General features: G+C 35.1%; 1 protein-coding gene across 2 annotated transcripts in view; it reads right to left on the minus strand.

Annotated features, from left to right (window-relative positions):
- Positions 1-13097, minus strand: part of LOC149799045 (ras-related and estrogen-regulated growth inhibitor-like) — a 62338-nt gene extending 49241 nt beyond the window's left edge. Inside the window, exon 1 of one of the 2 annotated variants that reach the window (XM_089958007.1) lies at positions 12527-13097. In XM_089958007.1, the coding sequence (XP_089814133.1) occupies positions 12527-12662 (136 nt within the window). In that variant the 5' untranslated portion in view covers positions 12663-13097. The remainder of the gene's footprint in view (positions 1-12526) is intronic. The other variant, XM_089958008.1, reaches the window with a different exon arrangement.
- Positions 13098-14978: the final 1881 nt, after the last annotated feature.

Consider the following 14978-nt stretch of genomic DNA (forward strand, 5'->3'; position numbering starts at 1 on the left):
AGAAAATATCGGAATATATAGTTCCAGCCTATACCCGCGACTGTTTGTACCCCCTACTGAGTTAAAAAACGAAAAAGCTTAAAGGATATTAAAAAAACAAAAACAAATGCAGGAAACTTAATCAATTCATTCAATGATTTTGTTACGACTCTGTTGTCATCAATTTCATCTTTCTTCCAATCTGACTAAAGTTTCGAAGGAAATTAAGAAAATGATTTGATTAAAAAAGCTATCTGAATAAAAACTGTTCGTTGAAATATCAGTCTCTTGGGTTCAATGTAGAATTAAGATTTGCCACCCTTAATTCATTGGACGAAGTGATTTCGTTCTTTTTTGGGAGTGCTCCAAAAGTAGTGATGTGATACATTCGACAAACGACTAATCTAATGTCATGACAACACAAATTAATTCGAGAAGGAATAAAGAGAGGCAGGCCCGCCTTTTTAGCGGATTTGCGAAGAAAAGCGTGCATCAAATAAAAATAAGACTCTGTGCATATTGGTGATCATCTGGGGCGCTGGAATGCTTTGAAGGGGGGTCATGGGCTGAAGAGAATCCGACATAGTGTGGGCTTAGCTTCTTATGATTAAATTGGTAACGCCATCAAATCTTGTTTTCCAGCTTTCGACTGAAATCGGTTCATCCACGGATGTCATCGATCAAAATCGGATTAATTCGTACACATGGTTTCTCAGTTCAGGGATAAATTGCATGATCCATAATGTGATCGAGCGTCGATGTTTTCTGTTTTTAATGGAACCCAACGATATTAAGGACCAGTATTTTCAAAGATTCAGTATTATTCAGATGATTTGGCGTTACGACCTTGTGCACGTAATGGCGGCATTGAGGCTTTAAATTAAGTAACATATAAGAGCGGAAACGAGTAACGTTTGTAAAATTAAACAAATAGTTTATTTCCATAGAATACAAAGTGAAGATTTAAAACGAACTTACAGTATTGTGAATTAAATCCCAAATATTCCTAAAAGTTCTATCACAAGTACAAAAGTATAGAGTATTCTGAATGAGTTCCAAATGTGTTACCAGTGAATTCCAATCCTGAATTTTCTGATGTGCCAGTGGTCTTTAATGTGCTAATGCGCCAAAAGTCTTGATGTTTCGCTATGATATAATCCAAAATGTCCTTGAATAAATTCACTATAATTTCTTAAATAGTAACTTAATCCTAAATTCAATAAGTACTTTATTATTCAAATTGATAATTTAAATTAATAAATCCTCTCAATAACTGAACACAACTAAAATTCATTAATATTGATTTTAAGATATGGAATAATGAATTTGTTTACTTCTCCCTTATATAAAAAAAACTAAGACACAATAACGGAACCTGAATGAGATTCCTTTTCCCTTCAAATTCGTAACCAATATCCCTTGTTTTAAAAAATTCCAAGGTCAAAATGCCATATGAACATGTTTAATTCTAAGTAATAATGATCTTAATATCATCCAAAATCATAGACACAAATTAGCCATGTACTATTTTGTATATAAAAACATGACATTAGTACGGTAGGCCCAAACTCCCATCCTCAGTATGGATAATGGTCAATCCCAGAATACAAATTAAATATACATAACATATAATCATAGACAAAAGCCAGCACAAAATACAAATTAAATATACAAAACCGATTTGGAATTTCTAATCCGATTGCCACAAAGCGATCCCCAGCTCTTTCACCTACTTCGTGTTTCCAATCTAACGGAACACTAACACGGCTACCATATTTTCCCAGCCAGATTTGCCGAAGGACAAAACATTTATCGAGTTAGTGCTTGTCCTAAAGAATCATATCCAATTCAAAACCCTTGATAATATCGGAAACGTCTAAATTTAATAAACGACAAGAGAGAGAGAGAGAGAGAGAGAGAGAGAGAGAATCGGTCTCCCAACTTGGCTGTTGAGTTAAAGAAGCTTGCAACCAACTGTGAATTTGGTGCGTTTTGGCAGAAGCACTAAGGGACAGATTGGTTTATGAATTAAGATCAGAAGTGATTCGAAATAAACTGGTGTCGGAGGCTGTGTTGACCATTGACCGCAACAGCAATGGAAATGGCAGAAAAGGAATTTAACAACAAAGAATCAGCCATTGAAATGAACTGTACCCAAACAGGTAAGAAGGTAGTGCATGGTGGACAACCCAGAGGCACTAGGAAAGGACCAAATTAGGGAAATTGCAAATATCAGTAGTAGACAAAAGTTGTTTGTTATCGTAATGGAGATGTTCACACAGCAAAAACATGTAAATGTAAATCAACTAAATGTAACACTAGCAAATAAATCTGGCATTTGGCAAGGAAATACTAGAAACCCGAGGCCAGCAACCATTTCAGGGCGGAATCAGACTAAATTTGCACCTTTCTCTGTATATATGACATCCGATAGAACTTCCAGCAAGAAATACATTGACAGCTTGAAATTACCAGAAACTAGCATCAATGTGGGATTGGACACTGGATGTGTGACCATGAAAATTAACGACGAGACATACAACGAGTACTTACAGCAGTACCAACTCTCTAAAACAAATGTCCATCTTTAATCGTACGCTTAAACATCACTGAATTATTCACAAAATGCAGGGTACCCGTGCGGTATGAAAATCTTGATGAAAAGAAGTTGAAAGTGTTCATAGTAAAAGTAAATAAGATACACTTGCTGTGGAAAGACAATAAATACAATACACCTGGAGAAAATAATTTCAAAGTTGAGGTTGAGACATTGGCAAAATTTAAGTTTGAGTATAAGATGCTTTTATTAAAAGATAAGAAACCTGTTTAAGGGTTTATAGCAAAAATAGCTATGAAAGGAGGTGCAGAACCTGTCGTGTACCTTTATATTTTGCAAGGCTTTTCTATCTCCCACACTTAATATTTTGTAAGACTTGTCTATCTCCCGCACTTAATCTTTAGAAGGCTTGACTATCTCCCGCACATAATCTTTTGTAAAGATTGTCTATTATCTTTAAGGTTACTGAGGAAATAATGAAATTGGAAGCATATGGAGTAACTGAAACAATTGAGAACAGCGATTGGGCGGCTCCATTTGTTGTGGTTCCTTAACCGGCCAATGGCTGTGGAGACTTCAAAGTCACAGGCAACAAGGCTCTCAGTGAAGAAAATATAGACTGAATTCATGTTAGTTTTACTAGCTGGAGGAATTTTGTTTTATCAAAATTAGACTTGTCACAAGCCTATACACGGCTAGAATTTGAGAAAAATTTGAGGAAATATTTGACAATACAGATTTAAGACTGTTTAGATTTAAAGGCTAGCCTAAGGGGTAAGCTCAGCACATCAATCTTTCTGCTTGTCACGGACACAGTCTAGCAGGACTTCCAGGTGTTACATGCAGAAATCCTAACCACTGCTGAACAATGAGGCCACAAAAATTTAAGAGATGTGTGGGCGTCTGGACAAACATAACATTAAACTCAGAATGGACAAATGTGTACTCATGGCTGAATAGGTCGTGTATATGTACATGTGATAGGTGCCGAGGGTATTCACTGTACTGAAGAATAAGTTGCGGCAATAGTGATAGCGCCGAATCCCTCCAGAAAATGGTAATGAGTCGAAGTCATACTTACTTAGAGTTCGTCAGCTACTACGAATAATTTCTGCCACACTTGGAAACATTACTACATCTTTTACACCAACTATTTAGTAAGGATTCACACTGAATGTAGATAGCTGAATGTCTTAACGCATTCCTAGAAATGAGCAGTTGTTGGCCAGCAGTGATCTGCTGGTACATTTATGACACTATACAGGAACCGAGTCTCTCTTGTGAAGTATCGTTTTATGGACTGGGAGCCGTTACTTCGCGCAATATGCCAAATGGGTCAGTGCGACCAGTATCTTAAACTTCCCAAACATTGGCACAGGCAGACAAAATTTACCTACAACTGTATCAAGAGGCATTATGCTTTGTTTCTTGAGTAGAACAATTCACAAATATTTTTGTATGGGTGCAGGTTGATTCTGATTATTGATCAAGACCCAATGATAACAATATTTGAACCAAAACAGGATATTTGATTACTTTCATCCGTGAAATTGCAACGGTGGGCAATACTTTTGTCTGCACATGACTTTGAGATTAAGTGCAGAAAATCAAAGGATCATTTAACTAGGTGTTTGTGAATGTATATTTCGTTAATGAGATTGCTATTTACAATCAAAACATTGCTGAAGGAACGAGATAATGTCCAACTGTGAGTCGTGTTAATGAGAATCCTTTGAATGGTTGTCGACATCATCAATGATAAGGAACTGAAACCGTTCTTCAAACCAAACTTTGAAATAAACTTATAGTGGACCAATGGATTGTTCTCTGGGGTTTAAAAGTAATAGTGCCAGAAAAGCTTAGTGAAGATTGCTTGAGAAATCGGTATCTGGGAATTAAAACTTTGGCTAGAAGCTAGGTCTTATGGCCAAAACTAGGCACTTAAATCGAAGGCATTGTCAACATTTACCCTGTGTGTCAATCTTTTAGGAACACACACTCAAAAGGACTATTGCACAGGTGGAAGTGGGCAATACGTCCTATAGAAAGAATACACATTGACTTTGCTGACATTAGTAATCTGTCTTTCCTAATTGCTGTTGGCAGTTTTCAAATCGGATAGATGTTTTCTCACTGAAAAGTGCAGGTGAAAGAAAAACTAAAAAGCTTATAACTATGTTCGAAACCACGTGGATCGTGGACGAAATTATCAATGAAAACGGTCCTCAGTTCACATCAAGTGAATTCATGGAACTCACTACTAAGAAGAAGAAAAAACACCGCAGTGCGCATGCTCTCACTCTACCCTACCACCCAGCATCCAATTGTCTTGCAGGACGAGTAGTGCAAAGTTTTGAAAAAGCAATGAGCTTGCAAGTTATTGAAGAGAATATGAAGTCTGGAAAATTATCATAAACCATCAGTTAACAATTTTTGTTTCTGAAATACCGCACAAGACCACATTTAGTAAACGGAGTAACACCTTGAGAACTAGCAATGAAAAGACAGTTTAAGAATATGTCTCACTGTCGTAAAGCCAAATCGTAGAAAACATGCTAAAAATAAGGACAAAATAAAAAAAAAATACAATAGTAACAAAATGTACAAAAAGCAGAACATTGGAAAAACTCGATGTGGTAGCTGTAAAAACTAATGTACCCTAGGCTGCAGAACAATCTGTAACTAGCACCACATCTATATTATTAGCATGAACATAAAGACGGTATTCATTGAGGGAAAGGAAAAAATCTGACAGGCTGGGCTTGTAAATTGTGAAATGTGTGTAGATAAAGTGATTGAACTTTAATATCAATGAAAAGACCTTCACAGAATACATTTTAAGGACATACACTTACACATGCAAATGATTTTTGTAAATGTATTGCATGACTAGTTTTAAGCATATACATGTGTATGAATTAGTCATTAATTATATTTGATGTTACTAATATCTTGCATTCTGACATTTCATGTAAGAATCATTGCATTGTTATTAAATCTTGTAATTCACGCAAAACAACTTTGATCTGTTTTGTAGTCGACTTTTAGGCATGCGTGAACTATGTGTACCTTTTTGTTTTAAATGTAGTTTATATTTGCTAAATCTCATGGAATTTGTATGTGTTCATCAAACAATTGAATAATTATTTGCTGGCGTATTTTGTATTCTGAATATAGAAGAAACAATTTCTGGCTTAATTTAAAGAATTGATTCTTTATCATCCTTTCTTCTTGCTGCACGTCATATTTATTCTGAATGTGTTTAGCATATCTGACAATTTGTGTATGTGTCCCGAGATTTTTCTTAACACGTCTCTTTATCGTTGATGAGGGCCTCAGTAAAAATTAGTGTATACAATGATGGCCTCGATAAAAGAAGTTATTATTATTATTATTATTATTATTCACCACAATATGTGCAGATTATACACTTCTATTTCGAACCGATACACTTTACAGTACGGTAAAACCTGTCCTTGAGGGACATATTTTCAGAGTTCCATTTCAAGTATTATATAGTTTGATCTTGAATAAAACGGACACTTGCTCATTAGAAACAAATACGTTAGTCCCTTGACTGTCCGCTAAAAACGAAGTTTAATGTACAGGTCATTTTTGGATACTACCAACGGATACAATAACTTTCAATTATTATATACAAAGCAGCGGCAGAGGAATCCGCAGTGCACGTGTGGCTTAACAATGAAGTACGAATGAAGAACGTAACTTTACATTTTTTAAAATGTCCTATTTTAGAAATTTAGACTTCTCTATTGATTCTTCTTTCACGTGTCACTCTCATATCACTGACCCCCCCCCCTTCCAGTCCTCCATATACACTATCCTACGTATTGCACGTTTTGAACATTACTTAATCTAGATAATGAGCACATTTCACGCATCCAGCTATGACATTGAATGACCTTGAACATCAATGTCCTTGAAAACATTTTGACTTTGATGATGATAGTTTCTTGACCTAGCTATTACAGTCCCTTGAGCAGATATGATCTTCAAAGTAGCAAGTGACAAAAGTGAATGAGAACTAAATTTATGGATATTAATGTGTTCTCACAATAAGCATTTTGTTGAAAGCAATTGTAGTCCTAAACTCTATTAATACATGAAAACACCGTCGATTTCACTCGCGACAAACTATGTTAAAAGCATTAAAGTTTTAAACTCTTTTGAATTGTTACTGACTATATAATATTATCTCAGATTTTGAAACTATCTCATAAGACATGTACAATTCTCGCTAAAGAAATGGAATGCAGATAATTGGTGTCAAATGCGAAGGTATACACATTTAGTCAAGATAGGACAAAGATTCACAGCCACGCCTATTAGTCGTAAATCAAACAAATTAGCGGTCTTCATCACGTTCTAAAAGTGGACAACTCGACAAAGCTCAACTTCCTGTCGAAACATTAGATCCAGTATAGCAAGATAGAATCCATATAGTGACATAGCGAGATTTGATCGGTACAGTGACATGGCAAAATGTAATTGGTATAACAGGAGCACCTACACATAGAGACAACGAATGCCCCCTACCCCCGAAATTCACCTCCAAATATGTTTGGCCTACATCCGTAAAATTTAATAGCTGACCATTACATGTTCCCCCCACCCCACCCCAAAAAAATAATTATGCTGGCGCCCCTGTAGTATGGTGGTGTAGTAACATAGCGATGTGTATGACGTAGCGATATGTAATCAGTGTAGTGACATAGTGATATGTAATCGGTACCGTGATAAAACAAGGCTTAATCTGTGCAGTGACAGAGAGATATAATATGTATAATAGCAAAACAAGGTGTAATCGACGTTGTGACATAGCGATATGTAATCTGTGAGTGACATAGCGGAATGTATTCAGATACAGAACATACTGGATTTAATATGAACTGTTTGTCTTGGTAACAAGAAACCTAACTTAATATCTCCATTACTGTATTTATTGGCAATGAACCCAATTACTCTTGGAATCATGTTTTCGTATTTTAATGCTTCAAACGGTGGAAGAATAAAATATAGTTATGGTAGACACAGTGTCATCTAGAATGGCATCGGAGTCCACATGTGCAAACCTCATCCCCTTTCTTTTATTTTCACAAGCCGAAAATGCTTATATACAGAAATATACACACCAACTTGCTAGTACACCCACCCACCCCACCCCTCTTTCTCGTATGACTCCGGAAAGGGAACCAGAACCGGGTTCATAACTCTCAGGTTACACAAGAAAATTAATATCAGTATAAACGAGCAATTTTCAAATAGCGTGTGAGGTATTAAGATAGAGGGGCACATGTGTTCTGAATAATTTCTCATTGTAACAGCACCTGTGCCAGCCAGTAATAGTAATAATGAAGCGTTTAGATAGCATCAGCGAATACTTAACCTTTGGTAATTAGCAACAGTTATATGAGTAACGTGCAGCGGCTTATATATATATATATATATATATATATATATATATATATATATATATATATATATATATATATATATATATATATATAATATTATTCGGCAACTTACGACCTGATCACGATAACATGTGAGACGTGAAGAGCAACGTACAAAACGTATTATATTATCAACGGGTTTTAGCACTGGATATTTTTAATCTATCTGATTTCCGTCCATCCGTTTGTCTATAGCTTTATCGCCTCCAAAATCGCTTTGTAAAACGTTTTACATAGGTTGTTTTTTGTGCAAACCATGTGCGAGGTTGTTACGATTTTGGTCTCCTCTTTCCTGGCCATGTTGGAAAGGGTGAAAGGTGAAACATGCAAAACTTGTAACTACAATTACTTTTTGTTTTAAATTTTTTAAATCAAATTTAATTCGTGCAGTCATGGCGGGAAGAAACATAATACTGTAATGGATTTTTGGGTTACCTCAACTGGCCCACGGTCGGGAGTGGGGGGTGGGGTGGAATATATGTAGTAAAAATCGTATGGATATGTCATTGCGAGCCACTGAAGTAGCTCTAGCTGCAATTTGTTTGTATGACTAACACAGAATTAGTAAAATTTCCAAATTAAAAAAAAATATGTCAACTTTTATTCTTAAGGGCTCCCTTGGTTTTGCTTTTAACGTCTTGCAACACCTGCGATTCTTTTCATGCTGCGCAAGAAATTACAGCACATGCAGCTATGAGTAATAAAGGGGCGAGGCGGATTATCGACTATGGCTTGCGACGAAGCGTTCATACAAGAATCAGGACAAAGCGAGTCTCTTTTTCAAAATCGATACGTCTCTAAGTGCAATCGATACTATTTTTTGTCGGTAACATTCGGCTTAACAAAACTGAAATAATCCGAAATGGATGATCTAGCTGGATTTTGGCGGTAAGATAATTGTTGGTTGTAAATACATAACAGCTAAAAAGAACATGAGTGTCATATTAATTTCAAATTGAAACTGATAATGAAGATTTAAGTATAAGTATTATCTTTTGTTATATACCTATACATTTTGTTTATTTACGAAAGAGACAGAATTTTGACGTCACTTCCTCGAACAATGAAAGCGATACTGATGTTTTCCGATTCCATATCACCATAACTCTCAAACGAGGCTGGAACTACATGCGCTTCGATAATAAAAACTGATATTCATACGCAGATGCTCAAAAGGTAATTATAATTAGGATATGAGACGAAATTTCATAAAACGGTTGAAATTGTATGCAGTTTCTTTTCATTTATATATAGGCTGAAAATTAATATGCATATAACAAAATAAAGTTATTTCGCGATTTTCTGCTGCTGACAATTTGACGTCATCTAGCAATCAAAATATCTCTCTCTCTCTCTCTCTCTCTCTCTCTCTCTCTCTCTCTCTCTCTCTATATATATATATATATATATATATATATATATATATATATATATATATATATATATATATATATATATATATATATATATACTAGTTACTTTTTTGTCTTAAAGTTTTAAACCTGTATTTCTTAACGACGAGATTTTTCGAACTAGCTCTCTTTAAACGAAAAATTTGCATTAGACGTACCCCCCTAGGAAATTCACCTACGGAATTTTGCTCTGTTCGGTAAAGCGCGCGTGGATGGTATTTAGACATGATTATGTACATCAATCTATTCATCACCATATGAAACTAAATGTTTGCTATGATTTTGATGTAAGCTCTAGCTAAATTAGCTAATAAAACATATTTTATGACTCTGTAATAAACAGACCACACTATTCGCCCTCTTTGTTGTGGGCAATCAGTTCTTTTAATGTTCAAGACCTACAGTCTCGGGCATTAAAACGCCTCGTTGTCCGCAGTACCTCGGGGATAATAGTCAGGTCGGTTCCCTGCACAGCAATGAAATAACTGTAATTCCTGCTCGTTGTTGTGGATGAGAAAATACGCCGAAGTGTTTGGCAACTCTGAATGTCAAAATGTTTTCTTTTTCTCATTAAGTGTTTCTGATAATAAGAGCAAAATAATGATATGCTACTAATACGAATACAAATTAAAATTAGTTTCTGTTTTAAGAATGTGTCAAAAAGAAATATGTTGGTATTTATCATCTTCTTCCCACCTGATTTTCTTGCTTCATGGAGAACGTATTCATGACTAAGTTTTAAAGTACTCTCATTTTTAAATTCAAAACCTTGTCATAAAATCATGCTACTTAAACGGGCATCAGCTACAAGAATTAAAAGTCATTAACCTTGAAGTTCGCTCAGGGGACATGACCATTATTAAAATATTACCTTTAAATCTTACCCCCTCCCCGAATTCCAAGGATATATATGATTTATATCAGTAGGATCGATGGTTGGGGTGGGTGTGGGTGCTGGAATATTTTGACTTTAACAACTATTTTAGAAATTTGTTCCAACAGGCGTACACTACAGCATTTTTGCTTTCTTTTCGTGCGTGTGTGTGTGTTTTCTTGAGGTAATACTGGGTTTTAAAAAATGCAATAGAATCAATGAAACAACATCTTCGTCATGTTTCGCCCTATACATGATGTTGGCTCAAAATTCCTATAAAGTACGTTTAAATACCTCATGTTACATTGATGTTTACAGAAATAAAGTTCTGGATTTAAGTCACATAGGATGAGCTAAATATGACGTAATCTATATAATTATTCTCTTCCCTTCATTCCACGATGCTATTATTATTAGAGATAAATATGACGTAATCTATATAATTATCCTCTCCCCTTCCTTCCACTATACTACTATTGTTACATCTAAATATAACGTAATCTATACACTTATCTCTCCACTTCCTTCCACTATACTATCATTGTTGCATCTAAATATGACGTAGTCTATATAATTATCCTCTCCCCTTCATTCCAGTATACTACTATTATTACATCTAAATATGACGTTATTTATATAAATTATCCTCTACCTTTCCTTCCAGTATACTACCATTGTTACATCTAAATATGACGTAATCTATAAAATTATTTTCTCACTTTCGTTCCACTATAATATTATTGTTATATCTAAATATGACGTAATTTATATAATTATCCTCTCCCCTTCCTGCCACTATACTACTATTATTACATCTAAATATGACGTAATCTATATTATTATCCTCTCCCTTTCGTTCCACTATAATACTATTGTTACATATAAATATAACGTAATCTATATAATTATCCTCTCCTCTTCCTTCCACTATACTACTATTGTTACATCTAAATATTACGTAATCTATACACTTATCCTCCCCCCTTCCTTCCACTATACTACCACTGTTGCATCTAAACATGACGTAATCTATATAATTATCCTCTCCCCTTCATTCCACTATACTACTATTATTACATCTAAATATGACGTAATTTATCTAAATTATCCTCTCCCCTTCCTTCCACTATTATACATTTAAATATGACGTAAGCGATATAAATTATCCTCTCCCCTTCCTTCCACTATACTACTATTATTACATCTAAATATGACGTAATCGATATAATTATCCTCTCCCTTTCCTTCCAGTATACTACTATTGTTACATCTAAATATATATAATTATCATCTCACTTTCGTTCCACTATAATACTATTGTTACATATAAATATAACGTAATCTATATAATTATCCTCTCCTCTTCCTTCCACTATACTACTATTGTTACATGTAAATATTACGTAATCTATCCACTTATCATCCCTCCTTCCTTCCACTATACTACCATTGTTGCATCTAAATATGACGTAATTTATATAAATTATCCTCTCCCCTTCCTTCCACTATAAATTATCCTCTCCCCTTCCTTCCACTATACTACTATTATTACATCTAAATATGACGTAATCGATATAACTATCCTCTCCCTTTCCTTCCAGTATACTACTATTTTTACATCTAAATATCACGTAATCTATATAATTATCCTCTCACTTTCGTTCCACTATAATACTATTGTTACATATAAATATAACGTAATCTATATAATTATCCTCTCCTCTTCCTTCCACTATACTACTATTGTTACATCTAAATATTACATAATCTATATAATTATCCTCTCCCCTTACTTCCACTTAACTACTATTGTTACATCTAAATATGACATAATCTAAATAATTATCCTCTCACTTTCGTTCCACTATAATACTATTATTACATCTAACTATGATGCAATCTATATAATTATCCTCTCCCCCTCCTTCCACTATCCTATTATTATTACAGCTAAATAAATATTGTACTTTGACTTTGATATTAAAATCCAAAAGTCAGGACCCCACGCATGACCGCGCGCGCGCAACACTGTGTTCATAAACTCGAATTAGCATTTCATTATCACAGTATATAAAAAAGGTGAAGAATATGAAAGTGGTGGAGAGAGAGAGAGAGAAAAAAAAAAGAGAAAAAAAATGATATAAAAATATGAGTAGCCGTGCTATAAATGAACGTTAAATAACGATATCTGTAATACTAATCGGTATTTTGTGTTATCAAATTTACTCACCACTTTTTCCAACACCTTCGTATCCTAGAATTGCTATTTTAGTCTCTCCAAGAGAAGACTTCTTTCTCTTGAGATACGGCTTGAGGGCCCCACTGGACCCTGTTGAGGACTCCGCCAAACTTGCACTTCCACTCATCCCTCTTTTAAGGGAATTTCCTAATAACTAGGCCATTGCGTGTAGCATGGTTTCCATAGTTACCAGAAATATATTCACGAACCATCAGTTGTTGAAAAAATTCTCCTTGAAATCAATAAACTGTTGAGAGATATATTCCTGAATGCAAGGATTAATTAAAATGAAATGGATTCCGAAATTAGTAAATTGCTGGTGGGCTCTTAACACCTAGTTTGTGTAAGTACGTATTAAATGTCCTTTGTTTGTGCTTCCAGTCTCATTAGAACTCGAACTAAATGGCTACCTACATCAGATCAACTATCTACTTCCAGAGTGATAACACAATAGGAGCATGGAGAGAAGGGTAAAAAGGCTTACAGTCACGAAGATTGTGTTGCTCTTCTCTAACGCGTGTAAATGTTGGCTGTGAGACTGGTAGTCAGCCGCGATACTATTCAATAGCGATCAGTACCCCCGCATATTTCTGCACTGCCACAGAAACATTCCTCGGAGAAAATATTCTTCATTTTTAGGGCAAAGTAGCTGTCCAAAAACGAGATATTTTCATGATATCTCCCTTTAAGTGTCGGGGAAAATAAGATCATCTTAGTATCTTAGCAAGTCAGTGAAATATGATCTTGTTTTTAGTTTAGGTCCATTATGTTAACATTTTATGAGAAATCTCCAGAATTACCGCAGTTAAACTGGAAAGTTTTACGAAGTGTGATATGATCAAGACACCCTCCCAAAGTAACAAAACTTAAAAAATAAATGCAATTATTAGATGGTAATTTTTTTCATGCCAAGACAGAAAGGACGAGACTTATTCTCTAATAGCAGTAGATATAAATATTTAAAAAAAAACAACGAACAAACAAACAAAAAAACAACACAAAACAACAAACAATCCTAATCAATTTGGTGAGATCTTATTACAGAAGTACACATAAACTTATTGTCAGCTTGTCGTGATTTCGGCCTTCTCCACTGAACGAAAAAGATGTAAATATTTTTTAATAAAAAAAATCCAAAAAATACAAAACAACAACAAACAATCCAAAAATCAGTTTGGTGAGATCTTATTACAGAAGTACACACAAACATATTCTCAACTTGTCGTGATTTCGGCCTTCTCCACTGAACGAAAAAGTTTTGTCTTGCTTGGAAATGGAAGCTTCCGAGTCATGAAACTCTAAATCTGTCGGCAAGGCGCTTGGTGTGATCTCTCTCTCTCTCTCTCTCTCTCTCTTGTTATAAAAACCTGGCACAGCCGCTGTGGAAGCGAAGATAGATACTGACAGCTGCTAGCAAGATGCATTATGCGCCACTTATCAAATCAGTCTGACACCTTGCACAAATCAGCCTGACACCTTTCACAAATTAGTCTGACACCTTGCATCAAATCAGCCTGACACCTTGTATCATATAATAGTCTGACGCCTTGCACAAATCAGTCTGACACCTTGCATCAAACCAGCCTGACACATCGCATCAAATCATTCTGACATCTTGCAATAAATCAGTCTGACACCTTGCACAAATCAGTCTGACACCTTGCATCAAATTAGCCTGACACCTTGTATATCAGTCTGACGCCTTGCACAAATCAGCATGACACCTTGCATCTTGTCGGTCTGACACCATGCACAAATCAGTCTGATACCTTATATCAAATCAGTCTGACACCTTATTCCGCGGGCGTGTTTTTGGAGTAGATTGGGTTTACTGCTGGTTGTTATTTGAACCAGCGACATGCATAGATGCTAAATGTTATTCTTATGTGCCTGCATTCTATTTATCAAACATCAATTATAATTAAAATATACCAGATACATTCTTATACTAGTTCGAAGTACAGCAATTAATTTATAGTCTACATTTATAAGTGTCGTAAAAATCTGCCTACTTGATTTTATTGCTTTTCCTTCCGTACAAAATAAGATGATCGCGAAATGTTTATACCTGCGTAGTGTCAGTCTGATGCGCTTGCATTATGGCTTCCCATTTTATGACATGAAATATTGGTAATATTTTAATTTATATCAGAGATCTTCTTTTTATCCTAAGTGGAGCGATTATATTTTTTTTTGGTCCACATGCAACAGCAGCAAGAAGATCACTGTTGAGATTCCTTGTTTCATTTCCTTGCTCTTCTTTCCCCAAGCAATACAAGATCAAAACGTCCGTGTAGTTGCATCAACATATTGGTATGTAGTCTAGTAAGTAGATTTTACCGAAAGCCAAGTCTTGTCTGGGCAATTTTGTCCTCGTACTATAATTGAATAAGTATTTTTAGCACATCCAGGAACTTAGATCCATCAATCAATTTCCGATTTG

The sequence above is a fragment of the Sinohyriopsis cumingii genome, chromosome 5 (assembly GCF_028554795.1).
Source record: "Sinohyriopsis cumingii isolate HCF-2022 chromosome 5, ASM2855479v2, whole genome shotgun sequence".
Lineage (NCBI taxonomy): Eukaryota > Metazoa > Mollusca > Bivalvia > Unionida > Unionidae > Sinohyriopsis > Sinohyriopsis cumingii.